Source organism: Castor canadensis, chromosome 9, assembly GCF_047511655.1.
Source record: "Castor canadensis chromosome 9, mCasCan1.hap1v2, whole genome shotgun sequence".
Classification (NCBI taxonomy): Eukaryota; Metazoa; Chordata; class Mammalia; order Rodentia; family Castoridae; genus Castor; species Castor canadensis.
In genome coordinates, this window is record NC_133394.1 from 18273743 (window position 1) to 18298603 (window position 24861).

At 35.4% G+C, this 24861-nt stretch overlaps 1 protein-coding gene across 7 annotated transcripts in view; it reads right to left on the reverse strand.

The window, feature by feature from the left end:
- Lrba (LPS responsive beige-like anchor protein) overlaps nucleotides 1-24861 on the reverse strand; it is a 615537-nt gene that overhangs the window by 186152 nt on the left and 404524 nt on the right. For all 7 annotated transcript variants that reach the window (XM_074041265.1, XM_074041269.1, XM_074041267.1 and 4 more), the window contains 4 exons: nucleotides 13127-13244; nucleotides 10119-10221; nucleotides 1556-1671; nucleotides 47-159 (listed from right to left, as the gene is read on the reverse strand). In XM_074041265.1, the coding sequence (XP_073897366.1) occupies nucleotides 47-159; nucleotides 1556-1671; nucleotides 10119-10221; nucleotides 13127-13244 (450 nt within the window). The remainder of the gene's footprint in view (nucleotides 1-46; nucleotides 160-1555; nucleotides 1672-10118; nucleotides 10222-13126; nucleotides 13245-24861) is intronic.

Consider the following 24861-nt stretch of genomic DNA (forward strand, 5'->3'; position numbering starts at 1 on the left):
TTTATAGGCAAGACAGCTGCATTTCAGATGACTTGTGAGAAGTTACCTTAGACAAATCTCTGAAGTTGCTGGGCAAGGTAAGATCTAGTTCTTCTGACTCATAATTGGTGATGACCCAGGGAAACACAGGGTACTGATTTAAGTCATTGTAACCCCGTCCTGGTAGGGGGAAAAAGGTCACCGTTACTTTTCAATAAAAAATGAAAGGTAAATAAATTGTGTAATATAATATACTAAGACAAGAACAACTAAGACTTTTTGAGTGTCACTCATTGTTTTTCTGCAAGTAATTATTTCATTTGATCTTTGCAATAACCCTGTGAAATCACCTCCATTTTATTGAGGAAAAATCAAGATGCAAAAGTTTAGCAAACTTACCTCAAACCACATGGCTAGTAATGGTCAAACCATATTCAAATTCAGATATTCTGGTCCTAAAGTTTATGATCTGTCAAAATGCACTTACTTGACTATTTTTTTTTATTACTTGAAAGCCTGCCCCAAATAAGTGCTCTTTTGGGGATAGGAGAGGATTGATGGAGATTAAACCTAGGGCCTCCTGCATACTACATCTGAAGATCCCATTTCACCTTCATTCAGTCCCTATAATCAACCTTTTCTGCTTGCTTTGAAAATGAGTCCCAGTAAGTTCCCAAATGCCAAACCCAAGGCATGTCCTGTATGCAATTCTCCCTTACCTTTCTGTAACACTTGCCACAGGTGACAATGACTTCCTGTTTCTCTTCACCCTTGCCTCCGAAGACATTTGATTTACCTCCATTCTCCTCCCACTACATCTAAAAACTCTAGGACCACTCATTCTTTTCTCTCTCTACTTCCCAAGCACTTCAGATAAGGGATACTCAACTTGAACTCAGATTTGTTTGTAAAATAACTTCCCTGAAATTAAACAACATGCCTTATTCTCTTTGTATGTCTTCTGTGCCTCAAATACAAACTGTGTCCATTTGTTGAAATGAATCTCAAATGTCTTACAAATGTTTTCTTTATTCTAGTTGGCACAAATGGAAAATAATAAGATATTTCTATTCTTTATTCTCTTTCAAAGAACAATTTCAATGCATGATTTTCAATGATGTTACATGAGTACAGACCTGGTGAAGGGCCATTTAGTCTTCAGAGAGTCATTTTGGTCATAATGTAAATATTAGTTTGTTTAATATTTTACCCACAGTTTTATTTTATCCATGTTGTATTTCCTTTTTCATCATATAACATTCCTAAGTTATTATAGGTTCTTAAATTTTCGTATGTTCTCATTTCTACCATTTCACAAGAAGCCAATTCTTACTATATTAAATAATTATAAATTCTCATTTTCTCCCTTTTGGAAAAAGGTTTTACTATTCATGCTTTTCATTTCTCAAGTATCCAACTGTTCATATACAAAGCTAGAAACTCCTTTATTAACCTACTTTTATAAGATATTCTACTAGCAACAAAAATAAGCTACTTACGCCAGTATCTAAAATGACCTAATCATACCACAATTGTAATTTATTATTTTAAATGTCAGTGTGTGCATTAAGATTACCTGCGATTGTGTTGAGAAACATCAAGTACTCAAAATTGGAAATCTCTCTGTGTTGCCACCTGTGGGTCATGTTGGAAGCTTTAAAAAGCTGCCGTGGACTAGCTAAGGAAATGCGCCTGCAGAGAATCACAAGAATTCAATGTGAAATCAACTGAAATTTAAAGAGCAATTATATTACAATGATAAATCATCAATTTTCTGTGCTTATTCAATATTCACAATGAAATGTGTAATTCCGAAGTTCTATTCATGTTAGGCTAATGAGTACTAGCGATATCTCAATCTACATTTAACAGTTAACAAGTGCTGTGGACTAGGCACAGGCCTATTATGCCTCTCCCATCATTCAGGTAAGCTGTCATTACATGCCATTATAATACCCAGGTTCAAAAAGGCTGATTAAAGCAGCGTGATAATAACTCCTGGAAAAATGCATGTAAAACTATATTCACGTCTTTATCAATTTTAAAACTCACCTCTTAAAAGATAAAACACTCACACATTATAAATTTAAATATTATATTTTTACATCCTTTGAAACAAGGTGAAAGAGGTCTCTAAATGATTTATGGGTGGGATACAGGTAAGAGAAACCACTCAGAATTTTTTATAAATTTATTAGAAAACCAAGTTAAAGAAATGAGAGTCTAAGAAATGTGGGCTGTCACAGTTCTTCTTACCAAGGACAAGGCAACTATTTCTTTAAAAGAGTTAATTGGTCTGGGAGCAGAGGCTCATGCCTGTAATTCCAACTACTAGAGAGACAAAGATCAGTAGGATGGTGGTTCAAGGCAAGTCAGGTAAAAAAAATCTAGCAAAACCCCTATCTCAGCCAACAAGCTAGGTATGGTGGCACGTGCCTGTAATCTCAGCTACTCAGGAGGCATGGGTAGGAGAATCATGATCTGAGGTTGGCCCTAAGCAAAGATGTGATATCCTATCTAAACAATAACTAAAAAGCAAAAAAGAGTGAGGTGTAAGTCTCAAGAGGTGCAGCACCTGCCTAGGAGGCACAAAGCCCTGAGTTCAAAGCCTGACACTTGGGGAGGTACAGTTCACACCCACAGAATTTAAACACTGTGAGCACACTTCAATGACTTTTGAAAAAGAATTTCTAGAGTTGTACATCACTGCCACAATCTACTTTAGAATATTTCCATCACCACAGTCCTCTTTCCTTATGCCTACTTACAGTTAATCCCCATCCAGCTCAAAGTAGCCACCAGCCCACCTTCCTGTCTCTCTGAACCTGCCTTTTCTGGGCATTTCAGATAAATCACACATTGTTTGGTGTTCTGTGTCAGAGTTCGCCAACTAACCATGATGTTTTGAGGTTCGACAATATGATAGTGGGCATCAGTAGTTCATTCTTTTTTCACTGCTGCATAGTATCCCACTATATATATAAAATTTACTGCATTTTAACCTTGTTGATGAACATTTAAATTGCTTCAGTTTTTGGCTATCGTGGATGATGTTATCATGAACACTGACATACCTATCTTTGTATGAACGTATGTTTTCATTTCTTCTGAGTAGATTCTTAGCAGTGGATTTGCATGTTGAGTTTTATTTGAATTTTTTTGTGTGAAACTATCAAATTATGTTCCAAAGTCATGGCATCACTGTCCATTCCCAAAAGCAATGTATGAATGAATCTGCACATCCTTGTCAACACTGCTGCTGTGCATGTTGTTAGCACAGCTGTCCTGGTGAGTGTGGAGCACCATGTTGGTGTAGGTCTATTGCTGAGCATCTTCTATGGTTACTAGTCATTGGTACGATGTCTTTGGTGAATTGCCATTTAAATCTTTTCTCCCATTAATTAGGTTGTCTGTCATTACTTATTGAGTTGTAGGAGTTCTTTATTCATTCTGGATATGAGTCTGTGAGGGTTAATTTTATCTGTCAACTTGACTGAGTTAAAGTATACCCAGACACAGCCAGAGAAGCTGATATATATCTGGACCTGCCCATGAAGCTGGTCCAGGGAGATGAGCATTTGAACTCAGGAGACTGAAACAGATGGCCATCCAATGTGGATGGGCAGCTGTCGATTTGAGGTCTGAACAGAACACAAAGGAGAAAGGGTTAAATCCCTTGTCTCTTACCCTCTATCTAGGGCCTCTGGACACTGGAGTTCCTGGTCCTCTGTCTTCTATCCTCCCCACCCCAATTCTCAGGCCTCTAGGGCATAGGCCTGGCCATTGGCTCCACTGGACTTGGAACTACACCACTGGCTTACGAGAATATCCAGCTTGTCGCTTGCATGTCATAGGACTCCTCAGCTTCCATGATCACATGAGTTCATTCCCATAGTAAATCTCTTACATTTTCGTGCATATATATTAGTTATTTTTCTCTGGAGAGTCCTAATACAATTGCTTTATCAGATATATGACTTGCAAATATTCTCCCAGGTTGTGGTATACTTTAAAGCACACAAGTTTTGAATTGTGATTAAATCCAATTTCTCCATTTTTTTTTTCACAGATCTTTCAGTGTCAGATCTAAGAACTGTGTGCCTATCCCAATATCGCAAAGGTTTTCTCCTATGTCTTCTTTTACACATTTTATAGTTTTAGCTTCTTCATTCATATCCTATGAAATATTTTGAGTTAATTTTTATGAATAGCATGTAGTAGTTAGCATCTAAGTTTTTTTAACATTTGAATATCTCATTATTAAGCATTCCTGTTTTAAAGACTCTCTTTTCCTCATTGTATTGAAAAACAGCAGACTATAAACGCAAGTATTTATTTCAGTATTTCCAACTTTGTTCCATTGATTTATATGCCTATCATTGCACAAACATAATAGGAATTTGGAGGCTGCTTTTGCTAAAAGCATGGACTCCTCACTTGGGCTTCAGACACCAAATGAATAACTACGACAGGATAAAAGCTTTGTATCTCTGCTTTCATTTCATATGCATCTCCTTTACTAAATTAAAACTTTGGGTCAGATTCCTGCTCAACACTGCAAAAAGGCATGGTAATCATTTAAGGAGTTTTCATCTAAGGCTCATAATCCTCCCCCTTGAGAATGAAGGCACCAAGATAAGAGGAACTAAGGTATTTTCAAGATTTGCAGAGACATCACAATCAATAGCTTGTCAACCACCAGCTTTGACAATGTCCTGTTCCAGATCCTCAGAATGGCACCTACAAGTCTCTAATCATTGTCCTAAAACTGCCAGGAACAGTGAGAATTGTAAGCAAATCACCCCCTGATGTGACTGACCCCTTAAGGAGGAGCAATTATCCCATGACAGAACTCAGGCTGAGCCCCTAAACAGGAGCAATCATCTGAGCATGGGGACAGAACTGCCCCCTTAAGCCATAAGTATGCCTCCAGGACCTTGCAGACCAGACATGAGATGATGATCAACCAGACCACAGTGTGACTAGGATGGCTTACTTATACATACCTCTAGCCCCTTGCCCCAAATCTTCCTCTAGTTAAACCTAAAGCTCATGCCTGTACCCATAAAGACAGGGCTGAAGATGCTGGTCCCTTTGTCTTCCTGGTACAGCTTCACCAAATAAAATTCCTTTCCTAATTCACCATGACTTTTTTGTGTTTTCTTTTGGAACTAATGGCTGAACCTGATTTGCTGGGACTCCCCAAAGTCGGTTCCCCTCTGGCCTAAGATTCTAGTGGGAGAACTGTCATCTAAACAATATTAAGTCTTCTGACCCACAAACAAGGAATGTCACCATTTATTGAATCCCTTTTTAAATTCTCTTATAAATGTTTTATAGTTCATTATGCAAATATTATACTTCCTTTGTGATCTAGGAATGATCACTTTTTTCTTTTGTTCTCTTCTGGATGACTTCATTTCTCCTTCATTCCACTCTTTCCTCTCCCTGTTGCACAGGCAGCAATCTTCAATGTCACACTGAGTAGAAGTGTAAGGACGCTGGACATTTTTACCTTCCCAGATTTAGGGGGAAGGGACCCAGTCTTCCAAAAGTAAAAATGATGTATACTATGGGTTTGTTTTTTTTTTTCTATAGATGATTTTTATCATTTAGTAGTAATTCTTACTATTTCTAATCACTTGAGAATTTTAATCATGAATGTGTGTTGGATTCTGTCTTTGCTATTGATATGATCAGTGGTTTTTGTCCTTTATTCTATTAAGCACTATACATTGATTTTCATATTTAGAATAATTTGCATTATGATAAAACCAATAAGGCATTTTATACTTATTTCCATATACTGCTTAACTCAGTATATTAAACTTTGTCAAGGATTTTTGTGTCTCTGTTCACAAGGGAACCTGGCCTATAGTTTTTCTTGTTTCTTGTGATGCCTTTGGCACTGGGATTGAGGTGATGCTGGCCTTATAGAAGGTCAATGTTTTGTCCTCCTCTGTGTTGAGTTTGTGAAGACCTAATATAATTTCTACCTAATTATTTGATAGAGTTTACTAGTACAGACATGTGGGCCTGCGCTTTTCTTTATGGATTGATTTTTTTTAAACTAACAATTCAATTTCTTTACTTGTCATAAGTCATTCCGATTTAATTTCTTATTGAACCAGTTTTGGCGATTCTGTTTTCTATGAATTTGTTAGTATCATTTAAGTTGTCTAATGGTTGCTTAAAATTGCTAATGATTTCAAATCCTTTCAATTTCAGTTTGCTCAGCAGTGATGCTTGACATTCATTTATGATTTACTATCATCTATTCTTTTTTTCATGTTTGGCTAAAGTCTGTCAATGTTATTAATCTTTTTTTAAGAATCAACTTTTATTCCAGTGATGACCTTTACTGTTTTTATTTCACTTATTTCTGCTATAATCATCATTATTCACTCTTTCCTACTTTGGTTTTAACTTGATCGTATTTTCAGTTTTCTAAAAGATTGTAGTTTAAGTTACTGGTGTAAGGAATTTTTGTATTTCAGAGATAGATGTTTAAGGCTATAAATTTCTACTGAGACTACTTTAGTCATATCCTATAAATTTTAATGTTATAGTTTTATTGGATAGAAGCACAAAATCACTGAAATTGCTAGGCACAAGAATGCCCAAAGCACTAAGAACAGCACTGCAGAACCATGGCGGCATGCATGAGGACAAAAAGAAAGAGGCTCCCAAACCAGGCCCTATCTAGAAGCTACGATACACATAGGGAAGATAGTGATGCAACCCTGGAAGAAGAAATTAAAGGGGGTGGTGAGGAAGCCTTCCCATTGTTCCAGCCATGCAGCCTCATCTACTTCTTTTCCAGCGGTAGCAGATGTAACCCCTAATATAAATGTGCTAAACTGCTTGGATAGTGCTCCTGTGTGTGTGGGTCAGTGGGTGGGGGTGGGGGAGTGTCTGAATTCAAGTGATACAGTTGAGCGAAACTCACTGTGAGGTGGGAAAACTGAAATGACATTGTGAGTGCAGCCTTTGGGCTTATGCCAATTGTTACTGCATAACACCAGCATACATTTGCACTGTACATGCCAATGGAGTGTGAGAACACACCGGGCTAAAAGGAGCCACCGGTAGGAAAAGAACAGTAGGACTAACTCCCCTGCCATTTGCCATCAGGGGTGGGTCAGTATTTAGCACAGCATCTTTACCATCTCATGTCAGCTGGCTGAAAAGCCCTATGTTTTGGTTTGAATGGCGCTGAGTGCAGTGCTACTACCTCTAAACCAAAAACGCAGTTCATGAACTCCAGCAAAACTCAGACTCTACTTGCCAAGTACAGCCTGTTGACACCGTAGAAAATCCACAGCATTCAGTCCGTGGCAGTCAAAACCTGAGGCTGCTAAGTGCAGTGGACAGTTCCAGTCCAACCTTCTGGATTTCTCATCAGATCTGGTGGTCTTTAAATACTGCCCCGTGGCATGACATTTTCATAGATTTCTAGTCTTTTGAGCCACTCTTGTTTTTGTTGGTTTGGTTAAGCTGAGGAAGCAGGTGGGAAAGATGTCCTATTTTTTTTTTTATCCAACCTTTGTAAAATCACCTTATTGGTCTTAATTACTGTAGAAATCCCTCCTCAAATAAACTCCTTCTCTCTATGGCTTCTAATTTCATCCACAGGATGGTGACTCCAGTGGCTAGACCTTTATTCTAAATTCTAGATAGCTTCTTGTATTTAACTTCCCATTCAGTGTTTCCAACTGGACATCTCTCAGGATTTTCACTCATTTTCCATCCATCTGTCTCTTCCTCACAACCCAAGCCACAAGTACAGAGGGTATAGACACAGCCGTGGCTTGTCCAGCATTCCTAATCTCAGTGGAAGCCACTCCCTCTCTTATCAACCCTCCACTCTGACTAGAAATTGAATTTCCTATAAATGTCTAACCAAGGATGCCTCCCTTCAATTACATCATCGTCATCATAATCATCATCATCACCATCACCCTGACTTTGACAATAGACTCCTACCTGTCTCCTACCTGTCACTCTCTTCCCAAATTGCTTGATTTCCATGGGTGCTTGCCTTCCCACATTTCCTTCTGCCTGCCTTGCTTTGGGGCCTTTGCACACACTGTTCAGTTTAGTTGGTTTTTCAAATCAATCTTAAGTCACAAAAGGAAGACATTCCTGACCACCTTATCCAAAGAAAACACATCCACTAATCACTATCATAACACTGTAATTATATCCATCCTGTCACACTTATCACAGCTATTTGGCTTGCATATTTATTTCAGTATATATGGACAAAATGGTATTATCTTGTACATTGCTGGGTGCCTGGCACTTTGTAACAGTTTAAAATTTACTTCAGTGCCTGATTAATAAACTAAGACTTTTATTAACTGTGGGAAAACATTACAAAGAGCTCCCAGGTATAACATAGTAGGTAATGAATAAAACTTTCATAAAAATAAAGGGTACTTTCATTAAGATAAGGAAATCTATGCTCTTATGGAGCTGCAACCTAATGAACACTGAAATTCTCCTTTCCTCTCCTTTCCCCTCTGCTCCCCCACCACCCCATCGAAGTCAAGGCCTTCTCCATGCTAGGCAAGTGCTCTACTACTGAGCTACACTCTCACCCTAAAATTCATTGAATTATAATATTATGGAGTCAAAGTCATCCCTGTAGTAAATAGTACAGCAACTATTGCATTAATCCAGAAAGGTTTTGTCCAATTCACTTAGAAGATGTAACCTGGGGTGGTCTGGAAGTAGAGCTACAAAAGTTGATGCTTAATGTCCTTCTCCTGAAGCCTGAGCTGTAGTTAGTGACTGACTTATGAGTAGTACAATGTGGCAAAAAATGATGAATGTTATTCTCAAGGGTAATATGGCTTCTGCCTCATGTCTCTTGGATCACAAGTTCCGCAAGTCAGCTCCAAGTCATATAGACACTTAAGAAGCAGATGAGGGGTGGACTTGTGTGGAGATAAGAGCTCCTGCTAAGGGACACCTGGAAGTCTTGTAGCCCCAGGCTGACTATAGATCCCACCAACATCTTGACTGCTATTTTTGCATACTGCTGCAGTTGTAGTATCAACAGCTCAGGATTGGGGATACAGTGCAGTGGTAGAGAACTTGACTAGCATTCATGAGGCCCAAGCACCCCGCCAGAAAAAATAAGTTCAAAACAATACAAAATTAGGCATGCTAAAAGTAAATTATAAGTTTCCACTATTAATAGAAATAATTAGTGACAGTGCTATTTAAATATAGTCAACTAACTGGTATACAGTGAAGAGATCCATATGTTTACACTGTCCCAACTGCCTACACTATGAGAGATGCTATACAGTGAAAACTATGAACACTGATAAAGAAATTAAAGAAAATGCAAATAAATGGAAAGATATCTAATATTCATGGATTGGAAGAGAATTAATATGATTAAGAATTAATACAGTTCAAATGTCTTTTTTTTCTTAGTCTAGCTAAAGGCTTATTGATTTGGCTTATCTTTAAAAAAAAAAAAACCCAAATCTTAGTTTCTTTGACCATTTCTATTGTTTTTCCATCCTCTAGGTCAATTATTTCTGCTTTCATCTTTATTGTTTCATTCCTCCCACTAATTTAGGAATAAAATAGCTGGATTACAGGATATGCAGCGTGCAGGTTTACTGGGTGTTTCCAAAGAGTTTTACAGAATACTAATTCATACTCTTGGGCAGCAGTATATGAGTTTAAGATGTTCTAAATCTGACCTAATACTTGGTGTCACCTCCATTTTTCCATTATGATGAGAGTACAGTGGCATCACATTGTAATGATACATTCTTAGTGGCAAAACTAAAAAGCTAAAAGAACATTTTCTAATTTGAGTAAAAGTGTCTCTCTCTCTCTCTCTCTCTCTCTCTCTCTCTCTTTCTCTTATATACACACATACACATTGCTAAGGAAGGTTTTAAAATCTTTTATTGAATGATTATTTGGTGGTAAGTACTCTGTTGGACATTGTACTACATATATCACAATTCAGTTGACTCAAAATACAACATAAAACAATAATAATCACCAACTACTATGAAGTTTAAAAGAGGTTATACATTTCAAAATAGGTGTAATTAAGGGGATACTGATGCAGAGTATTACCACATTTTTCTCACATAAAACAGTACCTGGTTTGAGGTAATCCAAAACTGGTTCCAACACCAACACGAGGTAGATAGTTGACTACTTTCTTTACTGTTGCAGGGTCTGGGAAGTTGAACATTACAGCAACTAAAACAAATAATTTTTTGAAATCAGAATATGACATGATTTCCTTACTGGAAAACTGACTTTTTTTGTTTGTTGGTGTTTTTTTATATTTTTATTAGCATATTATAGTTATACAGGGGGATACATTGTGGCACGTACATATGTGTTTACAATATATCTAAATTAGATTCACTTCCTCCATCTTTCTCTCTCACCACCCCCCCCATAGAACCATTTCAACAGATTTCAGTGTTCTATTTTTATACATTCACCATATTTGCCTTCCTTCAACTTCTCCTAACTTCTTAGTCTGACAGAATAGTTACTCTTGGTTCAGGCATCTATTAAATACATTTCACACTATATTGCTTTTGTTGTAGTATATATCAAGTTTTAGTATTAATCTCCCAGAGGTAACACTTGTTTCACTTATGAACTCCTTTCTCTAAGTTATTGCCAGGAGTTCGAAAAACAACTGCTATAAACAGTTGTAGCTGAGATTATCTAGCTACAACTCTGAATCTAGCTACAACTTGTTAAAACTGGATTTTAACAAGTCAAGCATCTAGAGAGAACTTTTTAAAAATTTAAGTTTATAAAGTTACCCATCTAACACTAAAAGCTACAAATATAGCTATGAAAACATCAGTTACATTTATTTCTGGTGGTGAACAACCGAAAAATATTTTCTTTGCGATGGTTATGTGTTTATATTTCATATGCTCATTTACAGAGTGCGGGTCCTGAAAGAAAACTTTTCCTCTATGATTAACAATGAATTTTTTTTTTTTTGGTACTGGAGTTTGAACTCAGGGCCTACACCTTGAGTCACTCCACAAGCTCTTTTTTTGTGATGGGTTTTTTTTTCATCAAGGTAGGATCTCATGAACTATTTGGCCGGGTGGCTTCAAACTGCAATTCTCCTGATCTCTGCTTCCTGAGTAGGCAGAATTACAGGCGTGAGCCACCAGCATCTGGCAATAATGAAATTTAAATGCTTTGTAATCATTTCTGTTTCAATACTTATACATGCATGAGAACATCATGAAGCACCTATCAATATAAAATATATTCAGCATATAAATGTTAATTTATGACAGTAATATGTAGATCTTTATCCCTCTTAAAATATGACAAGAGAGAATTCAGATGATATTAATTTGATCAGTTTTGAAATTGTAACTACATGCTAACAACAGAATCAGACTCACAAGTGTTCATCAAGAAGGTAGTCCTCTATAACTAGACTGAAAATACACTTAAAGTAAAAAAAAATTACCTATGTTAGTTGAACACTGGCATTACCAACATGTTCTGTAAATAATTAATTGATCTAAGCACCTAGAAGATACTCAATAATATCCTGTATATACAGCATTTCAATAAGCCTTCCATACACACTATATTGATAAAGAGAAAATTAAAAAAAAAATTGTAGGTTATGGCAGATGACCAAGGTCATTGTGAGAAGCAACAAAAACACAAGTATGCATAAGAAATTTCGAAGAAGGAAAGTGAATGTGAAAGAGCAAGTCATAAATATTGTAAGATTGCAACTCCTTTAGGACAAGAACGTAGAATGAAGTAAAGTGAGGCTGGGTCCCTTGATTATTTGTCTAGAAGAATCATGCTTACATTAGAAAAAAAGGTGTGTGTGGGGGAGGAGGGGCTGAACACCACTTAGAAAAGGGAAAAAACATGTTTCCCTAAAGGTACGCTTATTCCCTGAAAACACATTATTTCATAAAGGGAAAACAAAATGTGTACATGGAATATGTGCTGTTGAAGTTAGCCAGGCTCAGGTCAAAAAGCGTATGTTCTCCCTCATATGTGGACTTTAGACCTAAAACAAATGCAGTAATATTACTGGACATGGGTCACACCCTAAGGGGAGAACACATACAGGAGGAACTGGGAAAGGTAGGAAACCCAAAACTTGAAAGTATTTGATGTGCCCACTGTCAAGGAGTTAATATAGCAACCTTAAAATGACAGAGGTCACTATGGAAGGTGACCAGGAAATAGTGAAGAGGTCTGGTAGAGATGAACCAGTTTGGATTGTAAAACACAAGTGCAAGGAAACAAGAATCTCTCTGCACAGCTATCTTTATCTCAAACTAGCAAAAATGCTATGTCTTTCTTATTATCTCTTTTGTTTTCTCTTCAACAAAATTGGAGAAGAGGGCAGAACTATTCTGCCTGGAAGCGAGGTGGGTGGGGGGAAGGGGGCTGGGGGTAGGGGGTAAGAGATGGCTCAAACAATGTATGCACATATGAATAAATGAATAAACAATAAAAACTGTGCTGTTATGTGTAGATTTTTAACACAACAAAAAGATTATAGAAAAAATAAGAAACAATGAACCTACATTTATACAAGGAATACACACAACAAATTACTAGATTTAATAGATTTTCCTTTGTAAAGCTCCATTTATACAACAATGATGCTTTTCCTTGAAGTTCAACTTGCCTCACCTTCTTGTCTTTATGGATTTCACCAAGTCCCATTCTAAACCCACAAACAGAATTTTATGCAACTTTAAAAAATGATGTAATACAAAGCAGCCATGGCCATTCAGTGCCATTTTCTGATGGTCCCTTTATAAACACCAATAGATTAGATAAAAGATAAAATAAATGCATGAGTAATTTAATTATCTTCTCCTATCCCCAAATGCAGCCTTCTAAAGCCTGGCACCAATTTCTGATATGGCCAGAAAAAGAAAAGAACTACAAATGATTCTACAAATGACCAAGGCAGAGAAAGCCTATGAAGATCCATGTGGTATAAAAAATGAGGTCAGTAGGGCAGAGAGTAGACTACAAAATCCAATCTAAATGGAAACAATATGGTATGCTCAACAATGACATCGTAAAGGGATGGAAGTTGGCTCTGCAACAATGTATTTCTGCAACATATTACCTCTGTTTGCCATGAAAATCTCCAGGGCTGTATTTTGCAAAAGATAACGCCGAGAAAAGATTGATCGTATCTCTGTGAACAGCCATTTTCCGTGAAGCCCTTCTGTATATGCCAGAATCTAGTGAGGAAAAAAAAAGGAAGCAGCAAAGTAAAAATACTAGATTGTGTTGGTGGTGTTTTCGTTCCCCAATTAAAATAAAAAAGACTGTTGAGAAAAATAATTTTTAAGAAAAAGAATTTAAGGGTTATTAAAATAATCTGGAAAGAGATGAAGAAAATGCATTGCAATTTACAAAAAAGAAGCTTAAATGAAAAAGCAGAGTAAAATTATAAAACATCTAATTATAAATATACATTTGAGCTTTTAAAAATAATGATGTAATCCATTGTTTCTCAGGAAATACATACTACATTACTTATTGTTTTTAAAATCCTATTATGGAAAACAAAGTTTCAGATCAAATTTTAAAGAAGAAAGAATTTAAAAGAATGCCATTAGTTTTACATGATTATAATTTGCCCAGTAGTACCTTTTACATACTTCTAGAGATACATGTCAGTTCATAACTTTAAAATAATCACATTTTTAAGGTAAGTGTTAAGCAAATCATTCAAAAACACAGACTAACTGCATAAGAGGTTAAGTATCATTTTGTCAGGTAAAGCTCAGCCTAAACTGCAAATGAACTCGGCATAGTCTCTCTACGGAGTGGGTGGTTGTCAGAGTAACTTGTTACAATCCTTGTCATCCCATGTGACAGACACAGTTGCTTAAAATTCTTTGCCAATTCAAAATAATCCTGTCTTTAGTCCTAAGCACCACTTTGTTGCCTGGTTATTCAAGTTTTGTTTTTCAAAAAAAGATTATCTCAAAAGCTTAATTATGAAACTGCTAAAGGAACTGAGATTCAACATATTTCCACAAAGAAAATGATGTGCACTTGCCATTAAGACCTGAAAAAAATCTATGAAAGAAAATAAAGTTTAAAAAATTGAGATATGTCCTTTCCAAGTAATCACCAGTAAGCAATACAAAGAAAAGAGCATTTGATTATGATATTGCATTTCATATCACCTGTCTCTGCATAGGGATACAGATGAGATATGCAAAGGAGAAAAAGGAACGAGTATTAAGAGTTTATCCCACACACTGTCCTCCTCTTTACTCATTTCCATTTTCCAAATCTATATTCTTCAATGCAAAATGCAGTTCATTTGAAAGAAAAAACTCTTACTTAATTCAGTAAATAAGTAGTTTTATTTTTCTACAAAAATGATTCTATTTCTGGTACAACAGGAGCTAGAAATGGGTACTACTTCAAGTTGCAATGTTTTTTAGAAAAATGAAAACCTCAAACAACGAGACAATCACGCTGTTTTAAAGTTGGTGATAGAGGAATCCTACTATTCAGTCATACAACAAACACCTACATAAGCAAGATGGAGAGAAATGAACAAGCTTCTGCCTGTATTTTCTCACCTGTTTTCTTCTCTGCCTGGAAAGTTCTTCCAAATCTCTCACATTTGATTTTTACTCATATGTCACCTCCTCAGGTGGGATCTAAACACCACCTCATTTAGTACAAAGTCACCCCATCCCAAGCACATCAAATCTTCATAATACATAATACCTGAAATTATAATACTCATTTATTTGTCTCTTGCCTCTCCAGCACTAGAATGTTGGAATCCAAGTTCTACTTGTTCAAAGACATTGATTGTACTCTATCTTCACTCCCTTGAAAAACATCCCATACAAAGTAGGCATTTTTTGAATGACTGAATTAAAGCATGGCAGCCTAAGCTCTGCACATGGTCCCTTTCATTTTGTTTGGCACACAGAGTATTCTCACAAAACTTTAAGTAGGTAAAAATACTTGACAAAATGGCAATTCACATAAACATTCAGATTCCCAGCTTCTTGGGAACAGTGGCATATCTGGCAAACCTGCTTCTATATTCCACATGGTAACACCTAGCTGCACTGTCCATTTTGGCAGTCTCACATCACTCATTGCCATTTCCTAATGTGAAATGAGTATTAAACTCATGGCCTACTTACCAGTATTAATTCATCCAGGTATGAGTTTGCCAACAAGTATTGGAGAATCTCTCTTATATATTCTGTAACATTTATAATCCAATATATTCTATTCATAAGGAAAATGAGGTCAAGATATGTTAAATGATTAAAACAAAGTCCCTTGGAAAGTTAGTTACAAAGTATGGACTACTCACAGATTTTCTAATCCAAAAATCCAGAGTTTGATTATGTACCAAGTTGTCATGTTTCTTAAAAAGGATTAAATAAACTGGGCATGGGGTGCACATCTGTAATCCCAGCACTCGGGAGGCTGAGCCAGGAGATCTTGTTTAGTACCAGCTTGGGCTACAGAGGGAGACTGTCTCAAAAAAAACCCAAAAAACAAAAAACCAAAAGTGGAGGGCTGGGGGTAGTATCTGTTAAACTAGAACCTGGTTCATTAGAAATTTAATCAATTACATTTGTTTTCCTGTATTGGGTTAAAGAGGAAAATCAAAAGGAAGCAAACAAGGAAGGACCCTTAAAACACTGTAACAACCTAGGAATATCACACACTGATCTCAAAATTCTACCTTTCCTAAGAATAGAGCTAACCAATAGGACTTCTTGCCAAGCATGGTGATGCAGCTAAAGATTGAATTACATTCTAGAATATTCCATTTGCTAGCAGAAGTATGCCAAAACACTATTTTATAAGATTTTTAATGTACTGAGATAGTTTTCTGATTAATCAAAAAACTGAATTTATACTCCATTCCTTTATAGTATCCAAAGATTTGCCAGAAATACAAGTGTCATAAAATGTGCTTTATTTTATTCAATATCACAAATTTAAAAACTACACAAAATACATAAACCCTGTGCACCTAGTACTTAAACTTATAAAATCTTACTATTTTGCCATATTGCATGTATTTAAAAATTAAGGCCTTACATACCATTGAAACTCCCATGCATAACCCTTCCTGACATCATTTTCCCTCTAATATGAGGTTTATTATCCATACATACACTATGTGCACTATTTGTACATCTATTTCCCTAATCAGCATATAGCACTGCTTTACATGGTTCTAAACCTGACACAAAACATGTCACACTGAATGATAGTATGTTTCCAAAGTTAAATATAAGTATAAAATTACTTCTAAGTCAGAGAAAGAAAAACAGAGACAGAAAATTATTTTAAATTGCCAAAGGTATCAAATACTAACATTTGTAAACATACTAGCCTAATTCATTTTTTTTTAAAAAGAGAAAATGGATAAAAGAAATTCAACTGTTATGGTCAAGATAGTTGGGACTTAAAATAGAAAGGAGGATTCTCACAACTAAAAAACTGCTACCTGAAATTGATAACAATATCATTTCTTTAAAGTATTCATTAGGAAAAGGTGTTAGCAATGAAAAGCAGCTGAGGCCTAGCAAAGCAAGAGGTTCATTTCTTATTTGAACAGTAGAAGTGCCTGGTCCGAGGCTTCACTTCAAAGTCTCTAGAGTTCAATTAAAACTGGATTAGGTAGAAGCAGACCCTTCTTTGGGACTTTCTGTTCACTGAGACTCTACATATACTGACAGCACCCTAGACAGAGGTCTAGCCCTCCAATGAATCCGTTACTATGGAAACCGTATCATTACCATTGCTCTGCAGTTATGACCCCAAGTCTAGAATAGCTTGAAAGCGTAAGCCAACAGCACTGTCTTTGAACGTTTACCACCTTGTTTTATTGCTATTAGTATGATTATTAGTGAATTCAACTTTCAATTTTTTATAATGTTTCAATAAGACTGGTTTATGGGTGAAATGTTAAAGTAAGGGTCTTAGAAGAGAAAGAAATCAGTATTTATTTACATATAATATATAACATATTCAATTTCTTTACATTAAAAAAAATCAAACATACCTGCTGTGAAAAAGTATATATTTTCCCAAATACTATACACTTCTTTCTTAAAACCCTACAGATAGGTTACTATGAATACATGAGGAAATTTCTTACCCATGCTGCACTTATTCTTAGCTTAAAAGTATTTTTTACTCCCTTTAGCCACCCATTTTGCAAAAGCTTATGAATTCATCTAAATAAAATACTTTTGTTTCCCATCCTCATGAAAGACCAAAAATAGAAACATATATTGGCTGCTCAACTGGATGACACCCTTATTTACTGGATAGCTGATGTCTGAAGTGTAGATTTAAAATAGTTAAAACCATGTTTTATTTAAGTAAACAAGATGCGATGTTTCGTTTCAAATACTACCCTCAGGAAACTGTAAACATTTTAAAATTCTTATTGAAGAGGAAATTTTTAAGGGGAAAAATTTAAATGTGAAAATATTTTATCTCAAAAATAAGAAATTTCCACATGGACGTCTGCATATGTAGAATCAAGAAACGATTTTTTGGAAAGTATATTCTTGGTATTTAACACTAGCAGAACGTCCTACTTTACATACTTCCAAATTTCTGGAGAGGCTTTACTCTTTCAGGCAATTCCATATCAAATTCTGAAGAATGTGGCAACAACAATAAAATCAGATAACATATATCAACCATAGTATTTATTTGAAAGTTCACAACAAAACCATTTCCAAACTGTATGGATGAATTTACTATCAAGAAAAATGTTTCAAGCCTCGTATATAAAATATGAGCTAATCATGCCATCAAACACACAATGATACCGTGGCTACAGAGTTTAGGAATTATCTTCATCCTGTACTCATGTAACACAATTATGAGTAACAACAAAGCTTATACTTTAGTATGAGAAAACAGTTAATGTTTGGAATATCTTTAAAACAAAAACACATATTAAAAAATATTTTCAAATCAATTCCCCACTAAACAATATGCTTTACTTGCATAACTGTAATTTGGACAAATAAGCTTAATGTAATTGTAGTTAAGCATTTCAGTTGTATCACTATTATTAATGTATTTTTGTGAAACTTAATATCAAAGTATATCACTCAACTGATTCTAATAACATTGAATTCTAGTTGGTTTGATGATTTACTTCATTACCAACCATGACTTCTAGTGTTGTTTTCAAAGATATACTCCTAAAGCAAAAATACAGAGATCTTTTTTCAATGCAAAAATGACATATAATTGCCTCTAGTAGAAATTTTAAGATAATTTTGTCATTAAATCTACATCTGTGAATGTTTAGAATGCCAAACTGCAAAAAAAGCAAAACGGTAACAAAAATAAGTCATGAATACTAAATAAAATTACCTTTTAAATTAATTATGAGTTGTTATTTAATTTTTTATCCCAGTATTTCCTGTTCCTTACTGTGCTATGATGTAACACAGTATTCGCCTTAACGTTTTCATGGGCGACAAATTCAATTAAACATATTCATAACTGTAATGTTCTACTTGGCACTTTTAGTCAGCATGAAAAATTTTAAAAATATATATCTATAATGCTATATGACCTTTGTATTGATTGGGCTAAAATGGCTTTAGCCTGGGTGTGGATGATGGGGTGGCTGGGAGGGGCAAGATGGGAGCATACAAACACACACACTCTTATGTTTTCTCTTCCAATTACTGAGGGAGATGATAAAACCACAGCACATGATGTATCAGCTCATTTTATCTTATCGCTTTGGGGCTAGGTGACAATGAAGTTCATATTTCACTGGCTCCCATTCAAGATTGTGAAAATTACTTGCCCTCATGACCTGAAATTTCACTAGAAGACAGAAATTTCTCTTCTGCAAAGTAATGCAATTTTTCAGATGTCAACCTTTAGCCCAGCTTTAAAAATTAATTTCATTTATATTAACCAATGATATTGATATTTTCACAGAACGCTCCTTGATACATGAAGCACTGACTAGCAAATTGATGTTGCTTTAGATGGGCAAAACTATTTTATTTTAAGCCACGATGGCAGACAGATTTACGGCAAACTGAAATTTCCATTTCATAATTTAATATTTGTGTTGGAATAATGCACCTTTAAGCCCTCAACCTGTAAATAATCCAGGCTCTTTACTTGGTCCTGTTTTATTTTCTGTATTCCACAGAATAAGAACAATTTGCATTATCTATGATATATTTAAAATCCATGGTTTCTTGAGCTAGTGTTTAATATATATCATAAGGATTCAAAAGCCAAATGTAGTCATGAAGAACAAAGAAGATATTTATCCATCTCCTAATTTTTAATTCAGTTTTAAAAACTGAAACTATACCTTCAGTGTTTTTTTTGAAAGAAGGCAAGAACCCAAAATATACAACAAAAGGATATTAGGTAATATTAAGTAACATGAATATATTTTATTTCTTTTTCATAGCAGCTGATAAGGGAAAGAGCTAGATGCTAAATTTGCAGAGAAAGAGCAAAATGAACTTAGGTAAGTTTCTGAATGAGGGTAGATACCTTAAAGCAGAAACATGACAAAAGCAGATGCCACAATACCAATTTTATCTTGAACAGGTGTGAAAGGTTCTCAACTGACCATACTATAGGAGATACAGACAGTACCTTTAACTTGAACAAAAGAAAAATGTAATATAAAATTCCAAAACGGGGGAGGAAGGTGGCCCAAATAATGTATACACATGAAAGTAAATGTAAAAATGATAAAATTTTAAAAGCGTAAAGAAATTCCAATATTTTACAGTAAAAAAATCACCAAGACATATGTAGTCTGGTATCTTAACATGTTTTTATTACTTTTACTTTTTACATAGTAAAGAGTTTCATCTAATTTAAATAGTGCCTGGAGAAAATAATCATTGTACTAATACTCTTGCATTTTATTCATATTGTTAATGCATTTATCTATGCTCTTAAAATTAGAAAAAGGCCATGAAAAGCATGTCTTAAAAAAATGGCTCCATTTCTCCCAAAATAGTTTAACACTGCTCTGCCCAACTTTCCATACTCAAAGTCACTTTTGTATTTTTAATGCTAATAATATGCAAGTTGCTTTTTCTTCAAAAATATTTATACTTAGTTCTTCCTCCCATGTATGAAATGGGGGAAAATGGTGTTCTAAATTATACTTTATGATTTTTCCTTTCATATTATAAATACTCTTAGTTCCTTCTCAAAAACTTGTAGAAGATGTATTGTCACTGAATTCAAAATATGAAATATTTTTGTCCATTACTTCACATACTGGTTCTCTATAATCATCAGCTTTCTATTCTTTAATAAAGAGTTGAATTTATATCTATGCTAATAGAAAATAATTATAAATATATCAAAATCTTTTATAATACATACTCATAAAAAAAAAAGGGGGACACAAACTATCTTCTTCTCAAAGCCAATTCTTTAGGAAGTCAATCTCAGCCTCATAGTGGTATCAAAAGCCCTTCCTAAGATCTGAACTAAGTCTTTAAGACTGAGTAATGTCACCTTATTGACCTATTAGTCTCTTTATAATATCACTTAGCCATTGGAAATTTCTCTGGTACATACATTATTTTAAGTGAACTAAGATAAAACCTTCATTTATCATTAAGTTTTTTTTTGTTACTTAAACATAGCAGTGAGAAAAAGTTAAAAAGGAAAAGGAAAAAAATTACATAGACATTAATGTTATGTGTGTAAAATCCCCAGGAGACTTAATCAGATGGTAATCTTTTCTGTTTCAGTTTTCATCCTCCTGTTAATCTACTCAACTTGTTTAGTTGGGATTGATTACAAAAGTTCATATTTACTTCCAGAATAGCATATAAAACTAAATATTGTGCTTATGTTCAACTTCAGATATGATCTTCCAAAATGCTATTTCCTTAAAATGCATATATTTAAGAGCACATTGTGAGTGCAAGTTAAATAAGTCTGGGGAGTGTACCTGATTTCACTGCATAACTCCACGCAATAGCACACTCCCCTGAGAATGGAGATCATACTCAACTAGAGTTATTATGGAGTTAACTCATAAGCCTTAAGTCATCATTCTACACACAGTACCTAGAACAGTCCCCAAAATATACAAGAGATGACTGGGGGCAGAGTGCCGACAGCCTCACAGACCACCTACAATCTAAGATTCTGGGAGCAGATTAACATAAACGTTGCAAAAAACCAAAAATGGGTAGAAAAGTAACAGGGAAAACTGTGACACACCATTTTAAAAATAATAAACTCATGTGTCACAGCACTTCCATTTCTGATTAAGATAGATAACAGGGCTTGGATACACCTATGCTCCTAAGCAATACTGAAAGCAAACATAATATATGGGCAAAAAATTGTTTTCAAGACCTTAAACATCAAGAAGTAAGAGACAGTGATGCACAGAAACAGTAAACAAGGGGTGATACCTCCTGTCACCCAAGCACACTGTCTGCAAAGACTCTGCAGAGCCCAGGCCAGCCAAAGCACAACAGTGTCCTTCAGTTGAGAAGCATAGGGAGGGAAGCTCAAAGTATAGGGAGGCAAGATGGCCGAATGCAGGACAGAGTCGTGGGCTGGAGAGTCTGTAAAGTACAAGAGCTCCAGAGACCTACAGTTTTCAGTTGAGTAGTGACGACCACGTGTATAAGAAAACCTGAGGTCGAGCAAGACTCATCTCCCAAAGCTACAAAAATAATGCCCAGAGACCCCACAGCTAGAGTTTTTAAAAATCTCATAATTCATGGAGCACAGGAGAGAGCACTCAGAAGGGTTTTGCCATAGTATTGGGGAAAAATGAGCTTAACACTAAATGCTGCTCTTGTCCTGCCTAACAAATCTTAAAAGCAAGATCCAGATGGATCAAACTATATCCAAGCAACTTTACTTTACCCTAGAACAATACATTCAAGTATTTATACAAAAATATTTACCACACAAGTGGGCTAAATTTACCACAGCTGGCATTCAATTCAAAATAATCAGGCCTGCACAAAAGCAGGAAAACATGAGACATAAACAAAACTCACCCAGAAATGACAATATGACAAAATTATTAGAAAAAGACATCAAATCAAACCAAGTAGATTTCAGGGTACAAAGTATTATTACTGGTAAAGAAAGTCATTCCACAACAATAACAGGTCATTTCACTAAGACTCCATAACTATCCTAATTGGTTATGAACTGAATGACAAAACTGTAAAATACATGAAGCAGAGTTGGGTGTGGTGGTGATGGCCTGTAATCCCAACACCCAGTTCAAAGCCAGCCTGGGTTACAGAATGAAACCTTTTCTCAAAAAACCAAAGAATATGATAAAAAAATAAAATACATGAAACAAAAACAGAGAAAATTGAAGGGATAAACAAGTATGTCCATAATATAAACCGATTTTGACATTCAATAACTGGCCAAAACAAGTGTAAAGAAAGTCAGTACAAATACAGGTGAGGCTAGCGCAATGGTTCAAAACTGTAATCCAGGTACTTGGGAAGCAGAAATTGAGACACAAAACACTTACATTAATGGCAATGATTTCAGATCCCATCTTTAAAAAAAAACAGAAAAACTAAAGCAACTTAAACTCAAGTTAGCAAAAGAAAGAAAACAAATAGAAAAAACAAAAAGATAGAAAAATCCAAGATATTTTTTATTAAAAGATTAATAAAACTGATGAACCTTTAGCCACATTGATCAAGCAAAAAAAAAAAATCAAGAAGATACAAATTACTAGGATCGGGAATTATCAGCATCAGGAGAGAAGACCTGTCTGAACAGATTTTATAGATATTGAATGGGTCATGAGGGAGCATTATAAACAATTAAATTAGACAATTTTGATCCCATGGGCAAATTTCTTGCCAAAACTACCAAAGATCCCTCAAGAAAAAAAATAAAGAAAACATGATTAGCATTTGTACTATTAAAGAAATTGAATTTGTAGTTCAAATCATCCCACAGAGTAAACTCCAGTCTTAAACAATTCTATGGGCAAATGCTACCAAGCATTTAAGGAAAAGATAGTACCAAGTATATACAAACTCCTTAAGAGTATTAAAGAGGCCATCATTTCCCAGATGTCAAACCTGAATAAGCACATTGCAAGACAAGACAATTTAAGGGCCAGTCTGCACTTAAAACTTTATGTAATTTGAGGTTGAGGATATAGCTCAGTGGTAGAGTACTTGCTTAGCATGTGAAAGGATCTGGGTTTGATCCACAGTACTTAAAAAAAAAAAAAGGAATTTCCTGTCATCACGGCTACTCAGGAAGGGAGGCAGGAGGACGGCAAGTTCGAAGCCAGGTAGGACCATGTTAGCAAGACCCTATCTTATAAACAAATCACAAAAAAGAGCTGGCATGGCTCAGTTGGAAGAGTGCTTGCCTAGCATAAGACAGGCCCTGGATTCAATACCCAGTATCAAAAAGAGAATTATGTAACTTCTTTGCATTGAGATTTTTTGTGAATACTCTATAAAATAAGTACATTAAAAATCTTCTCAAACTAAGAGAGGTTGTCCCACTACTGTCTGTACAGTCACAAATTATCTATGAATACACCCACACTTCCCTCATATTACTCAAAAATGTCTCCACCAAGTTGGACGTGGTAGAGGTGCCTATAGCCCCAGCTACTCAGGAAGATGAAGCAGAAGGGTTGCTTGAACCAGGCATTCGAGGTCAGCCTGGGCAACTTAGGTAAGGATAGCAACAGCATCATATGTCAGCATCTATCTCAATCCTCAAAATGGCACTTTGAAAGAGGTATAATTTTTGTCATTGTATAAGTGAGGAAATAGCTCTGAGAGTCTAGTTAACTTAGTCAAAATCATGTCAGGTAGCCTGATTTATCAGATTCTATCTTATACTCTAAGCCACTATACAATACTCCCTCCACAGTGAACTTCTCATTCTTTTTTTTTTTTTTTTTTTTCATTTTTCTTTTATTATTCATATGTGCATACAAGGCTTGGTTCATTTCTCCCCCTTGCCCCCACCCCCTCCCTTACCACCCACTCCACCCCCTCCCGCTCCCCCCCTCAATACCCCGCAGAAACTATTTTGCCCTTATCTCTAATTTTGTTGTAGAGAGAGTATAAGCAATAATAGGAAGGAACAAGGGGTTTTGCTGGTTGAGATAAGGATAACTATACAGGGCATTGACTCACATTGATTTCCTGTGCATGTGTGTTACCTTCTAGGTTAATTCTTTTTGATCTAACCTTTTCTCTATGAACTTCTCATTCTTAAGAGTCATGCCCAAATTTTATAAAACCTATGACTTCCCAGGCAGATTCAACCATTCTCTTTGTGCTATCATAGGCCTAGAACAAATTACATTTATTTGTAAATGTCTCCCTCACTAGACAATGACTGTATTGAAGCAGATACTAAACATTACTAACATTATTTTTGTAACCCCACAGTACTTAATACATTACAGAACTTAATAAATGTGCACTCAATTAAAGATGAAATTAACCATTTTAGTTGAAAACTGTTTCCTTATAGCCCATTCTTTACTTCCACAATTAGTTTCAAAACTGAATAGAAAAGACATCTCTAGGCTCTTTAAAATAGCAAATGCTGTGTCTCAGTTCCTGGTCAGAGCACTGGGAAGGTGGGGTAGGGGGAACTAAGGTAAGAAAAATTTGTTGCTCCTGCAGAGAGTGGTTAAAATGACCTCTTTTGAGTATAAGGAACTGGAAACTTATTATTTAGTCCATTTAACAGGAACATATAACAATAAAATAAGTAGATGCCTTGTTATGGAATAAATGTTGTGTGCCTCCAAAATATGAAATACTAACTCCCCTA